This window comes from Rhododendron vialii, chromosome 12a (genome assembly GCF_030253575.1).
Source record: "Rhododendron vialii isolate Sample 1 chromosome 12a, ASM3025357v1".
Lineage (NCBI taxonomy): Eukaryota > Viridiplantae > Streptophyta > Magnoliopsida > Ericales > Ericaceae > Rhododendron > Rhododendron vialii.
In genome coordinates, this window is record NC_080568.1 from 18,212,095 (window position 1) to 18,224,875 (window position 12,781).

At 38.1% G+C, this 12,781-nt stretch overlaps 2 protein-coding genes across 3 annotated transcripts; one reads left to right on the top strand and one right to left on the bottom strand.

The window, feature by feature from the left end:
- The first annotated feature begins 714 nt into the window (after positions 1–714).
- On the top strand, positions 715–3,682 carry LOC131310043 (uncharacterized). The gene is made up of 3 exons (XM_058336838.1): positions 715–810; positions 1,757–1,913; positions 3,483–3,682. Exons 1-3 carry the CDS (start codon positions 808–810, stop codon positions 3,527–3,529), a joined length of 207 nt encoding a protein of 68 aa, XP_058192821.1. The 5' UTR covers positions 715–807; the 3' UTR covers positions 3,530–3,682.
- Positions 3,683–5,059: 1,377 nt separating this feature from the next.
- Positions 5,060–10,693, bottom strand: LOC131310042 (F-box only protein 6). Of its 2 annotated transcripts, none has more exons than XM_058336835.1 (2): positions 10,459–10,693; positions 5,060–6,495 (listed from the first exon to the last, which is right to left on the bottom strand). In XM_058336835.1, exons 1-2 carry the CDS (start codon positions 10,602–10,604, stop codon positions 5,244–5,246), a joined length of 1,398 nt encoding a protein of 465 aa, XP_058192818.1. In that variant the 5' UTR covers positions 10,605–10,693; the 3' UTR covers positions 5,060–5,243. The 2 variants fall into 2 exon arrangements, with proteins under 2 accessions (XP_058192818.1, XP_058192819.1); XM_058336836.1 differs by lacking the exon at positions 10,459–10,693 and adding an exon at positions 7,406–7,512.
- Positions 10,694–12,781: the final 2,088 nt, after the last annotated feature.

The window sequence follows — 12,781 nt, forward strand, 5'->3', positions numbered from 1 at the left end:
AATTTCTCACCCCCATCATACTACCAGCCTTTCAACAAAAAAAAGGAAGGGGGGGGGGGGGGGGGGAAACGAACTCCCAAAATAAAGTAGTGGACTACAAATTAGGAATAGTGTTTTTTGTCGAGCACAAAAGTTGGAATATAAAAATCAAAAACCCTTTTTTATTCTTACGTTTGAACTTTTATTCTCATTATTTGGGAAAATTTATTATATGTCTCAGGTTATCGCCACGTGATACCTTAAACTTCTTTCTTCACCGTATATTTGTGTAAATTCACTACAAAATGGTGAAACTTACACAAATGTATGATAAATAAGAGTTTAATGCTTTATTCTCTTTGCAACTTAAAAAGAATTTTTTAAAATTTTTTTTCTAAATTTTTTCTACTTTTAATATTTCTTTCTACTTATTACTCCTACTATTTTTTTTTAAAAATTTTAAATTACAATCCAAACAAAGCACAAGGCACCGCCGGGCATGATAGGGACATTGAATAATTACATTGTTTGGGCTGGAAGACCTTTTCCCTCTTTGGCATGCATTCCATTCCACTTTGTACAAAATAGCAGCCTTGCGTGTATAACAACACCCAATGAATAGACGACACCTGTCCTATATAACGTGCGGCCACCAATACCGAGCAAGTCCGTGACGTATGGGTCCTCCATCTCTGCATACTATCGCGCCTATATATAGACGGGCACGACACGAATGAAGAGAGAGAGAGAGAGAGAGAGAGGTAGAGTAGTTGAAAAGAGCCAGCGAGCCAGCCTCAAATCCTCCGACCACCTGATTCCTCCATAAAAATGGTAATTTTCGTTCCCTCTTACGTTGTCTCTTGTTTTTATTGCGAAAATGTCCAATTGCTTGTTATTGTGTTATCCAAGATTGTTTCCTCCGATTGTCGGCGTACGCCAATTATCGACATGTTTTCGAAAATTTGCCCCTATTTTACACAAGATTAAAGATTAAAACTTTTGTGTGATTTTTTGGGGAAATTTTTTGGGTCTGAATTAACGAATTAATGCGTATTTTGTTGGGAAGGTTTTTTTTTTTATCATTATTTTGTTGGGAAGTTGATCAATCATGAATGCGCGGGAATTCTTTCCTCCGTTCCACCACCACCAATTGTGGATCCACCGTGCGTTCATTGCAGTAATCTAAATCTTTCAAAGTTCAGCTTGTAGGAACCCAAAATAATATATTCAGGGACATCGATGGGTATATAAAAATTTAAATTTTGGTTTGTAAAATGGACGATCCAATTCTTTAAAGTTAAACTGTCCATACCGTCTATTGAATTCCAATTTCTGGTATATGTTCGATAGAGCTAATTTTTTGCATAGTACTACTACTTTGTGAGTTATACAAGATGAACAATTCAGATTACTGCTATGAGCGCCCGTGAAGCCCGCAATGGGTGGCAGAAACAGGGGGTTTTCCACATAAGAGCATCTGCATTTGAGTCTTTAAGACCACTTTAGTGTAAGACTTTAATCAGTTAACAATAATTTTCTTTTCTTTTTTTTGGATCCATTTTACATTTTTAGTGTTACTTTTTCTGAGTGTCAGATTTTAGAGGTTAGTTATATGCGGCTCTCAATAAAATCATTTCCATTCTGCAGCATTACATGGAAATCTGCATATTGTTTGATTTTGTCTTGTGCCTATCTAGTAAATATGAACTTTACTTGGCTTGATTGGATTGAATCTAAACACTCCCTTTGCTTGACTTTATTTCTAAAAACTGCACAGACTACATCAAGGCGTCTTGCTGAGAGGAAGGTGGTGAGGTTTGACAAGAATATCACCAAAAGAGGAACGGTTCCTGAAACGACTGCAAAGAAGGGAAACAACTATCCTGTGGGCCCTATTCTACTCGGTTTCTTTGTATTTGTCGTCATTGGATCATGTAAGATTCTTCCTTAGTTCTTCCCTTTGTCTTCTGATTCCTACTTATTTTAGGTGTACATAACTCACGTCATTTAGATATTCCTAGTTTGCATTCCTCACAAATCACGATTCATTCAGCACGGAAATTGTTACGATTACATGGACTCTTGTTACTGTTTCTAAGTCCCATGTTGGACAATAGACAACTGGGGCAAGGGCATAGTTAGTAAGACTTTCACCCAACATCTAGTCTAATATAAGGGTTACCCACTTTGGCATGAACACTTTGGTGAAGCTGTGTCACAGAAGTCAATGGTGGCTCTCTACATGTACTCAAGGGTATTCAAATGAACACCCTAAACTATTTTCCATACACTTGATATTTCATTTATTTCAACGGTTTGTTCATCATTGAACACCTTATTCAATGAACTATGAACACCAAATTCATTTCAATTTGAACACCTAATATCTAGGTTCTGAATACCGTTTCGGACATGGTACCAGATTTGTCACTAGAATGGTACGTACTGGTACCGGTATGTTACCTGGGTACCGTTGTGGATTCATTGTTAAAAATATAAAATATATACATTGAGTTATATATAACCTTGTTTTCTGTTACATAAAGTCCTATTACTAATAGAATTTTAAAAAATTCAGTTAAACATTTATTTTAATAATCGAAATAGCTTTCTCTCTTACCATATTATTCAATAACTATGCTATTTATTCCCAAATGGTGGGCTCTCTAGAGTCTTGATGTTTATCTTCCCAAAACTAGCTTCTCTCTCTCTAGGGTCTTTTGAGTAAGTCTTGAGTAGGAGCAGATGAACGGTTCAAAGCCCATCAAACACACTTCCTTCTCTCTCTCTAGAGTCTTGATGTTTATCTTCCCAAAACTAGCTTTGTATTGTCATATTCCCAAAAAGGAGAAAAATGTTCAGAACAACAGATCAATCACGCTGGAGAAGAACAGTTGCTTCACCCACGGCGGTGTGGAGACTTCACCCTCAGTGAAGATAGATCGATCAGCTGCAAGATTATGCCGGAGAAGACCAAGAGGAGTCAAATGTTATAAACATCACTTTATTACCCTAAAGGGAAGGAGTGAATCATGATACACACACATACATATATATACATTATGTTCATGCATAAAGACTTGGACGAATCCACACTGACGCCTTCACCCACCACACCCATATCCGAATCAATAGGTGAATAACATCAATGTTCCACAATCTTCGTTTCTCAATATTCCTTATTTAGAACTAGTTCTTTGTTAAAAGGATTTCCATGCTCTTGCATCACTTGATGGCTTCATATGAAATACGTTCATACCAACTTGCATGCTTCAAATCATGCTTCTTCTACTTGTGGCTAATTCAAGTTTACTCAATTTGCACTTCAGAAATATGTCCCAAAGCCCACTAGCACTCAGGGTTGCCCTCTAATTCTGTCGCTCAAGTTTGACCTGACGGACTTAACAGCTAATCTTGTTTAGAATTGCAATAATTTTTCTCAGTCCTTGTAAGTTCTGCGTGTAGCCAGCAAGTAACTTATGGCATTTTTTCCCTTCATTCAGCTCTGTTCCAGATAATCAGGACAGCTACAAGTGGTGGCATGGCTTAAGCAAATCGGACAATACTGTAGCAAATGGCTACTACTTGTGATGTCTACCCTTTTGTTATAGATTTGGAGAAGATGAGCTTTTTGTTTATGAGACTAGCATTTTTTGATCATCCTTAGGAAGTCTGAAAATTAATAAAGATTCACCTTCTTATCTCTTTCATCTTCACGTGCATCCTCTTTGCTTAATCCTGGAGGATTAGTCTTTCCCGTGGTTGTATCTGGAATTCAACGACCATGGATGTTGCGGAAAGCATTTGTGTGTGTGTGCACGCAATTTGAGTATTACTATACCATTTCAACCTAATCTTTGTATGTTTGAAAAGAAAAGAGTACCAGAGCTTGAATCGGGTTTAAACCCTTCACTGCCAACACTTAGCTGGAAAGAATACCTTTATGTTCGGCTAAACAAGCATATGCATAGTAGGTGGAACACCCATATCTATCTATCACCTTGAGGTTTGGAACTACTTGAGGCACTGAAAGCAGCAGACTCTCCAAAATGTTGTAGGTGGGGACTTTAGATTGCGATTGACCAATTCCAGAATCTTTTGGCTCGTCATTGACTACAATTTATGTTGAGTTCTGTTACCGCAATGGGGAGATAACACGTGCAAAGATATACACAAATGGGCCTGTTTGTTACTGCATCTGATTTAAAATCTTACGAAATGAGAGTTATACAATATTTATTGGAGGTGATATTATCGGAGGTGTGGTACTATAAATTCAATCAATAATATTAACCCGCTGAAATTTTATCACTTTATTTATTATTAGTCTTATAAAAAAACAAAAAAAAAACAGCTCAAAGATCCCGCAAAAAATATCCCATTTAGGCAACGAAAGCCCGGAACAGAGAACTACCCAGGAACTAGACCTCTCCTACCAGAGATAAGGCTTTACATGAAATCTTTAGGCAACTCTCACAATGCAGTAGGTTAGAACAACAGAGAGAAGGCTTAACAATTCAAACGCTGAGGTCCAAAACAAATCATGAAATCCCAAAAGCTCAGAGCAAAAAGTTAGGACCACAAAGCTCTTCGTAACACACAATTTTGAACAGAACTATCCGTTGACATGTTACAACTGCAGTCATTTAAAATGTGGAAACAAACTTGTCAAATGTCTGACCTTATACTAGCAATCCTATGATGGGGGTTTAAATTGTCCATCTCAATATAACTTGATTTTTAAGCCTGAAAGGAAAAGAGTAAGTAACCTTAGTTCCATCTAATTAGGTAGGAAAATTGACTTTCATGGTAACACCATCAAACGTACTTCCACAGAAAAAGAAATCCCAGAAAATCGTTTGCCAAGTTGGGAAACAGAAGAAATTTCTATCTAAACGTCCAAAGCTGACTAAAGGACCTACAAACTTCCTCACAAAAACTGCTGCAAGACCTGCTGCATCCTGACAAACTGCCTCCAAATTGAGAACTAGTAAGAAAAAATGCTTCGAAAGATAAGACTACTGTTGTTTTTTTGTCGAAAGATGCGTATAACTTCTCTTACTTCAAAGAAAATACAGAATAGACCACTAAAAGGAAGCATTTTAGATTTAGTCTTCTGAAATAAAAGTCAACGCCTTGAAGTTTGTACAGAAAAGAAATATTATCATCATCAAAATCCCAACAGGAGCCATTAAACTTGCAGTCAATAAAGGATTTCGACAAAATTAAAGCAAGTGCTGCCAAGAATATCCCTCATTTCTGAATCAAGCTGAAGCAGCAAGGCAAGGGTGAAATGCAGTGCCGCCAGCAATCCATTGACGCTTCTTCCCACGAGGCAGCACTGACCCAGGAACCTTCACCCATTCCCTGCTCACAACATCATACGTAACCAATCGGTTCATCTGACGCGATCTCAACGACAACAAGAGTAAACCTTTGTTACCCAAGCAAGTCATCCTAACGTGCTTTCCGTAAAATTCCAAGCACCATACATTTGGCATTCTGTCAACCTCCGTCCACAAAAGAGTCATCTTCTGCAGTTCCCATATGCACACACACGTGGCAGCATTCTTTGTCAATAGCCCCACAAGTAGGACTCGCCCACCACATTCCGCCAGCGTGTGATCGCTCAGGTCAAGAGGGGCTGGGATTATAAACTGCTGCCAGACCCCACTAACCATGTTATAGGAAATTATCCCATCTGGGTCATATCGCATGAAATAAAGTGTGCCACCAATGTTAACCGCCTGTGACCCAAAGCTCAGATCCAACGGTACAGTGATACCGGGGGGCATGTTTCCAGGACGGGTCCAATAGTTTTTCATGGAGTCATAAACTTCATACTCCCCATCACAACTCACCCAGAGGATTTTATACCCCCCTGTGGACGATTCCCCATTTAGAGTCATTCCGACAGCAACCCGAGACCAAACCTTAACTGACCTTGCTGGCAACTCCTTGAAGGATCGAGTGAGTGGGTTGCAAACATAAAAACTTCTGTGACCACTATCAAGAAAGCATACAAGTCCCCCAGCTGAAGCAACTGGCAAAACTATTAGCTTTGTTGGCAAAGAAGGGATTGTAGGGTGGTGCCATTTTTTCAAGGTGGGGTCATACATGGCTCCCGTACTCACATTTTCATGGGCGATGGTGTAAAACCAGGGTTGGGTTTGGGGGAGTTGTGCACATTGTTGGGAAAAACTGTGAGAGGTAAGCATGGAATTCCACTTACTACACACTGAGCGGAAGCGGAAGAAAGAGGCAACTGGAAGCCTTGCAATGACAGCTTCGAAGAGGTCTTCAGGGAATTCTTTCCAGATCTGGTGTTCCATCGTTTCTGTTGAACAAGAAGCATCCGGTAATCTTCCTCGGTTATTTTCTTTCCGAGATTTCTTTGCCGGTGGAGGCTTGTTAGTAGGTTCCACCATCTTGAAATTTCCAGGTTTTCCTGCCCTCATTATGATATTGCAACAACCATCTTCTGCTGACTTATCATCAAGACTGATGAAGCACAATCTGTACAGAAAAGCATATTATGGTATACAGATTTCTTCAAAATGAGCGTAGTTTAAGCAGGCTAGGAGATATCACATGACAATTAGCTACAAGTTCATGGACTAATGCAAATAAAGGCCTAAAAATGAATATCATCTGGAGAGAAACTGTTGAAATATTCTTGTCCAGTATCAATTTACACCATCTAACATCATCAAAATCAATACACCAGTTGAGTGCAAACGACGCACAACAAACACCAAAAAACTACAGCAGTTTACCCTGTAATTACCTCTGAGGAATTGGTAGTGCCTTTTCAGCTCTTATCCGAAGACCTATAAGTGGTTTTGAATGCTTTTGGAGCTCTTTCTATGGCTTATGAAGAAATATGTGGAAATTAGAGCACAAGGAAGATTAGGAGAAACAAAATCAGGAAACTAAGACTAAGGTAGCTTTAAACAGAACGGGTATATTACATGGCACTACCATTTCTAAAGTTGATAGTTAACGTATATGGTTATGAGTTATGACATGGCAATAACAGTTCAATAATTGACTTTCACATATGGTACCATGGGTCAATTCGACCCAGAACAGCAATAAGTTTCTAATGTACGTGTCATACTGGAGACTCAAGTGACAAGTCCAGTGGTAAAAACCATACTGGATTTTACTTGGTACCAAGAATTGATTCGATCCAGAGTTGCAAAATTGATTCGATCCAGAGTTGCAAAATTGATTCGATCCAGAGTTGCAAATGTATTCCAAATATACAAACTGGAGACCTAGGTGGTGAAACCAAATATTGTACTCTATAGACTATACCAGCGTTGAGCAAACAGGATACAACAAAGAAGACAGGCTTCGCAGCACCAGCAAAGCAGTAAAAAACAATGGGTAACTGGTGACATGTCATTGTTTCACTCTTTACCTGTCCAACCTAGAAACAAAAAAGAGTGATCATGAACCGAGGCTGCCTTACACATGACTAGGGCATCAACACTCTGCTTGCAGCAAACTGATGCAAGAATTCAATGTGCTAACTCCCTGATGATTCCAACATACAAGAAGCCATCAGTTTAAGGGCTGTAAGCTCAGTCACAACCCAGCTGATACTAAGTGAAAGATAGTGGCAATTTCTCATATCCTATGGATATAGATAAATGAAGAGGCAAAGAGATCCCCCTTCATGTTGGCACATATCAGATAAAAAACCAAATCATTTTTTCGGTATAGATAAATGAAGAGGCAAAGAGATCCCCTTTCATGTTGGCATATATCATATAAAAAACCAAATTATTTTTTCGGTATATTCTAAGTTCCGAATGCAGATAGGAAGCAGTTTTGTAGGCCGATGACATTCATAAGTCAATGACTTGCCAGAGAATAGATTAAACAAGATGTTGTTCCCCATGATGTACAAAATGGCACCAACTACCATTGAGCGGGACATGAATAGACCTAGTCCATCCAGTGCTCAGTACTTCTAACTAGGAATGTTGTGAAGCCATCCCATGCCTACCACATCCAGCTCAACATGATGTGGAACCGACCTGATGCCACGAGGTTGCAGGATGTCACATTGCATTACGTGAGGAACCAGTTCACTGATCTGGACATCGGGAGGAGGTAACACTCTAGTCATCACACGGAAGATTCCCTAACGTAGTTTTTCAGTGTAGAAGAAAAAGGATATTCTTCGTGATCACACCAGATGCAAATAACCACTTGAGGTTTCCAGAAGGAGGAGAGAAAGGGGGGGAAGAAGCCCGGTACTTCTTCTTCAGGGGTTTACACTACGCAATCTGCTTGGAAAGCTATTCGGGTTGAAAGGCAGCATGTTCCTTGGTCCCTTGTGGTGTGGTTTGCTGGAAATGTTCCTCGGTGAGCTTTCATTGTTTGGTTGGCTTGCCTAAAAAGGTTGGCAGCTAAGGATAGACTCTGTGCTTGGGGTATGGTAGTGTCTGCTGGTTGTGTGCTTTGCAATCAGGGCATGGAAACTCATGGACATCTTTTCTTTGATTGTAGTTATGCAAAGAGTATTTGGTCTGACCTGTTGGGCAGGAATTTTGTTTTGCGTCGGCCAAACAGTTGGGATTATGAGCTTGTGTGGGTTGTCAAGCATTGTAAAGTGAAGGGGTTCCACTCTGCTATATACAAGTTGTCGTTGGCTGCAGCTATTTACCACATCTGGCTTGAGAGAAATGCTCGAGTGTTCACTCAGAAGTGTAGCAGTCCGGATTTGGTTGTGAAAGCTATTGTTGCCAAAATTAGAGATAGGGTCTGCTCATGGGGGAGAGTTCCTTACTCCTATGAGTATAACATGCTTTGTCATAATTGGTTTATTTCTCCTTGTGTTTTTAGTAGATTTTAGGGATTGGTTTACCTGCGGCTTTGTTGTTGTTTTGCTTTGCTTATGGGTATACCCTGGGTTTGTTTTGTGCTTTCTTGTGGTGGTTGTAAAACTTTAGCTTACCCAAAAATAAAGGATCAAACCCTAGCTTGATAGGCCAAAAAAAAAACCGGCCCTAAGGAGAAAGCTTCCACCAATACATCTCACATACTTTGCTATTACCCAGGCTGGTTTATTCCTTCATTCAGTGAATAGCGCGTTGGAGTGCCCTCCAACCACCTTCGGCCAGGCGGTTCTCACTATTCTGTGGATGCAAATGTAGCAAAGTGCAACTCTTCATACCTACCAATTCACTTCTCGATTTCGATTACCTTCAGAGGTTGCGTCTTATGAAATTCATCGCTCCAAACTATCACAAAAACTAAAACGAGCACTAGCTGCACTACAATCTCATGACTCTCATCTACTTTCCTCCACAAAAAGTCAAGAGTTGTCTTCAGACTCTTCACGACTTGCCTACTAGAGAGATTTGGAGCAGGATAACTAAGTCAAATGGTTAATAACTAAAGCCACATAAAGTTGTGTCAAAACTAAAGGCCTAAGCTTCACTTAGCGTTGATTAAATTGGAAATGTGCATCACAGCATATGCAAAATCAAATTCAGTGAAACAATCAGACCAGAAAAGAATCAAAATCATGAGATAGATAGCCACTGCATTACAATAAATTGTCTTTCGTTTCTACAAGAAATCAAAACAAAATTCTAATCTCATACCCTGTATACAAAATTAAACATACAAATTAGACCTTACAGGATGTAACACATCCCAGGAACACCAGCCCTTCATCTTCTAATGCAACTGTAATTTAGATTTTTGAGACATACTTATTTGGTGAGGGGCTTTATTTGAAGCAATCAACATACATAGCCTGAGGTAGGCCGACAAGCCTTAAAAGAGCGTAAACGTGTGATTATAATTGAAGGGAAATAATCATCACAGTTTAGAAAGATGTTTCCAGAACAGAAAAAGCGAAGAAATGAAGCCTGTGTGCAGAAGGACACACCAACACAGAATATCTGTATTCGGTTTTATCCAGTACAAATACCGCATCAAAGTCAAAAGCAACATCTGAAGTGCTACCAAAACAAGTGCATGATAAGATTTCGAAGTTCGATAGATAGCAACAAATGGTAAAATAATCCCGAAACAAATACTCACACGAAGCAATTAAGAAATAGAACAGCAAACTAAACAAGAGAATCCATCGGAAGCATCGAAATGACCGTAAACAGATAGCTGTGGAATCAAATACAATCCTGTGAAACGCGCAATTGAGAGACAGAAAAGGGGGAAGATTTTTTAAACTAGGCTCGATTAATCAAAGAAAAGTCGTAAAAAAATCTGCACTGGAGAACACGAACTATCCATAAAAAGGCGAGGAGAATGAGGACAGAGAAATAACGGATTATTAAACTAGAAAACCTAACTACCCAATTCCTCCAGTAACGACAAAAAAACGTTCCGTAAAAGTGGAAATCGCCAATTTTTGAAGCAAAAGCATCAGCATAGATCCGTAAGCAAATGATTAGATAAACATATACGTATCCAGAGAGAGAGAGAGAGAGAGACCTGTGTTGGTAGTGAGGCGGTGGTTGAAGAAGTTGGGAGTGAGATTGAAGGTGAAGATAAGAGTGAGGAGGAGAGCGGTGGTAGAGTTCCAAGAGCTCTTCGAATTCACCAATGAGCTGCCTGAGCATGGCAAGGCCCCCTTCCATGCCCCAACCAACGGGGCCTGCTTCTTCTTGTCTCTCTCTCCTCCGCCCTCCCCACCCCCCACACACACACCCGCTTCCTCTCTCTACAATCTATGCGCATATATGACAGGAGAGGTGCTTTAGCAACCCCACACCACCGCCCCCCCCCCCCCCCCCCCCCCCCCCCCCCGCCCCCTTCTTCCCGTTTTACCCCCCTAATTTTGTTTACTTACTTTATTTATTTACATAATTTCATATCTTTATTTATTTAAGCACCACTCTTTAATTTTAATTTGGTAAACTCAAATTATATTTTCAATTAAAATTAAATTTATATTATTTTAATTAATTAATTAATTAATTTTTCGTAGCAATGAATAATAAAAATAACTTCTAATCAATAATAATAAATTTAAACAAAATTTCAACATTTCTGCCTCTAATGAATCCGACTGTTTTTTTTTCATTTTTATCCTTTATATATTAAAAAACATAATTAAAAAATTAAGTATTTCAATTTTCAATCTGTTTGAACAGGTGCAAAGATATTATTTTTCTGATCATTTTATCTTAAATATCTAATAAATTTTTGACTCTTATGCCTTTCAATAGGCTCCCTAGCTAAGAGAGCTCTAAAACTAAATAAGGAGTCTTAAGGTGCTCGTTGAAAGGCCTTATAGCCAAAAATTTATTACGATCATTTAGGATGAAATGATCAGAAAAATAACATATTTGTACCGATTTAAACAGATTGAAAATTGAAACACTTATTTTTTTACACAGTTTATTATATTAAAAAATATAGTTAAAAATTAAGTATTTCAATTTTTAATTTTTTTGATCATTTTATCTTAAATGATCATAATGAATTTTTGGCTCCAAAGCCTTTCAATGGACACCCTAAGAGAGCCCTAAAACTAAATAATAAGTCTTAAGTTGCTCGTTGAAAGGCCTTAGAGCAAAAAATTCATTATGACCATTTAGAATAAAATGATCAAAAAATTACAATTTTCGCCCCGGTTCAACTGAATTGAGAATTAAAGTACTTAATTTTTGAACTATATTCCAGTATTTTTTAATATAGAAAGGGTGTATTTATTCCGTTTGAACAAGAAAACGGTCCAATTTTCATAGATAAACATAATTTAGTTAAAAATATAATATGAGTTAACCAAATTAAAATTAAATAATTAATTCAATAAATAAATAAATAAGAAATTAAATAAATAAGATAAAACGAATTAATTAAAGGGTGGGGTTTGCGCGGGGGGAGGGAGGTTAATCCGGAAAACGGGTGTGGGGTCGGGGGTATGGTGTCAGGAGGAAAAAGCAATCTACATAGACAGACATAAACACCCCCACCCGCTCTGTGAGTGTGTGGGGGGTTCTTCTGTGGGTTATTATTACCGGCTCCTTTTTTTCCATGTCACCAGGACCATACGGTAATCAGTAGTGGTATTGACTGGTACGCAACTTTCTAATCGATGAGAAGTGTATTTTAAAAATAAAATAAAAAACGATGATGTGTAGGAAGGAGTATTTCCTTTTTTCTTTCCCTTCTGGATCAAATCAGATAATCAATGATGTGTACTATTTTATCTACATTTTCAATGTGCATTTCAAGAAATGTCTGAAAAAACGGAAGTAATTATTAAGTCGGGCTAATTTTCTGTTTTTAATACTGAGTACTAAAATTGAATATAAATATGGACTAAAACTAGAATTTTCTTAGTAAATACAGAAATTATTCAAAAAGTTACTCTGTTTTTAATTACTGTCTTTAATATTTTTAACTTTGATCATAAATTTTTAGAGGTTACATTTTTGTTCGTTGAAACAAACGAATAATTAAGTAAAAATTAAAATAAAACTAACAAAGACAAAGAAATTCTGAATAAAGATAACAAAATAATCCTTCAAAATTATTAAGCCAAAAATGCCCCTTTAATTTTGGGATAGCAATTTCTCCTAATTCATGGATCAGAATAGATTCATTTGTCATATGGGCAGTTTATAAATTTTAATGACTAGTAGAATGACTATTGTTATGATATTTGGCCAAATTTAGTTGGGTTTAGGCTATGGAATTATGCACCGAATCTAGCCGAAACCTATCAGAATAAAGGAGCAGAATCATGCACGTTCTTGTTAGCAAATCTTTGGGCCTTAAGAGATCTGGCAATGAGCATCACCAACCA

Excerpts from the sequence above, each read along its gene's own strand:
- LOC131310043 (XM_058336838.1), top strand. Across the intron at positions 1,914-3,482 it reads ATTTGTCGTCATTGGATCAT|CTCTGTTCCAGATAATCAGG; the intron begins GTAAGATTCTTC and ends CCCTTCATTCAG.
- LOC131310042 (XM_058336835.1), bottom strand. The coding sequence starts at position 10,604 with ATGGAAGGGGGCCTTGCCATGCTCAGGCAGCTCATTGGTGAATTCGAA. Across the intron at positions 6,496-10,458 it reads CCGCCTCACTACCAACACAG|ATTGTGCTTCATCAGTCTTG; the intron begins GTCTCTCTCTCT and ends TTTTCTGTACAG.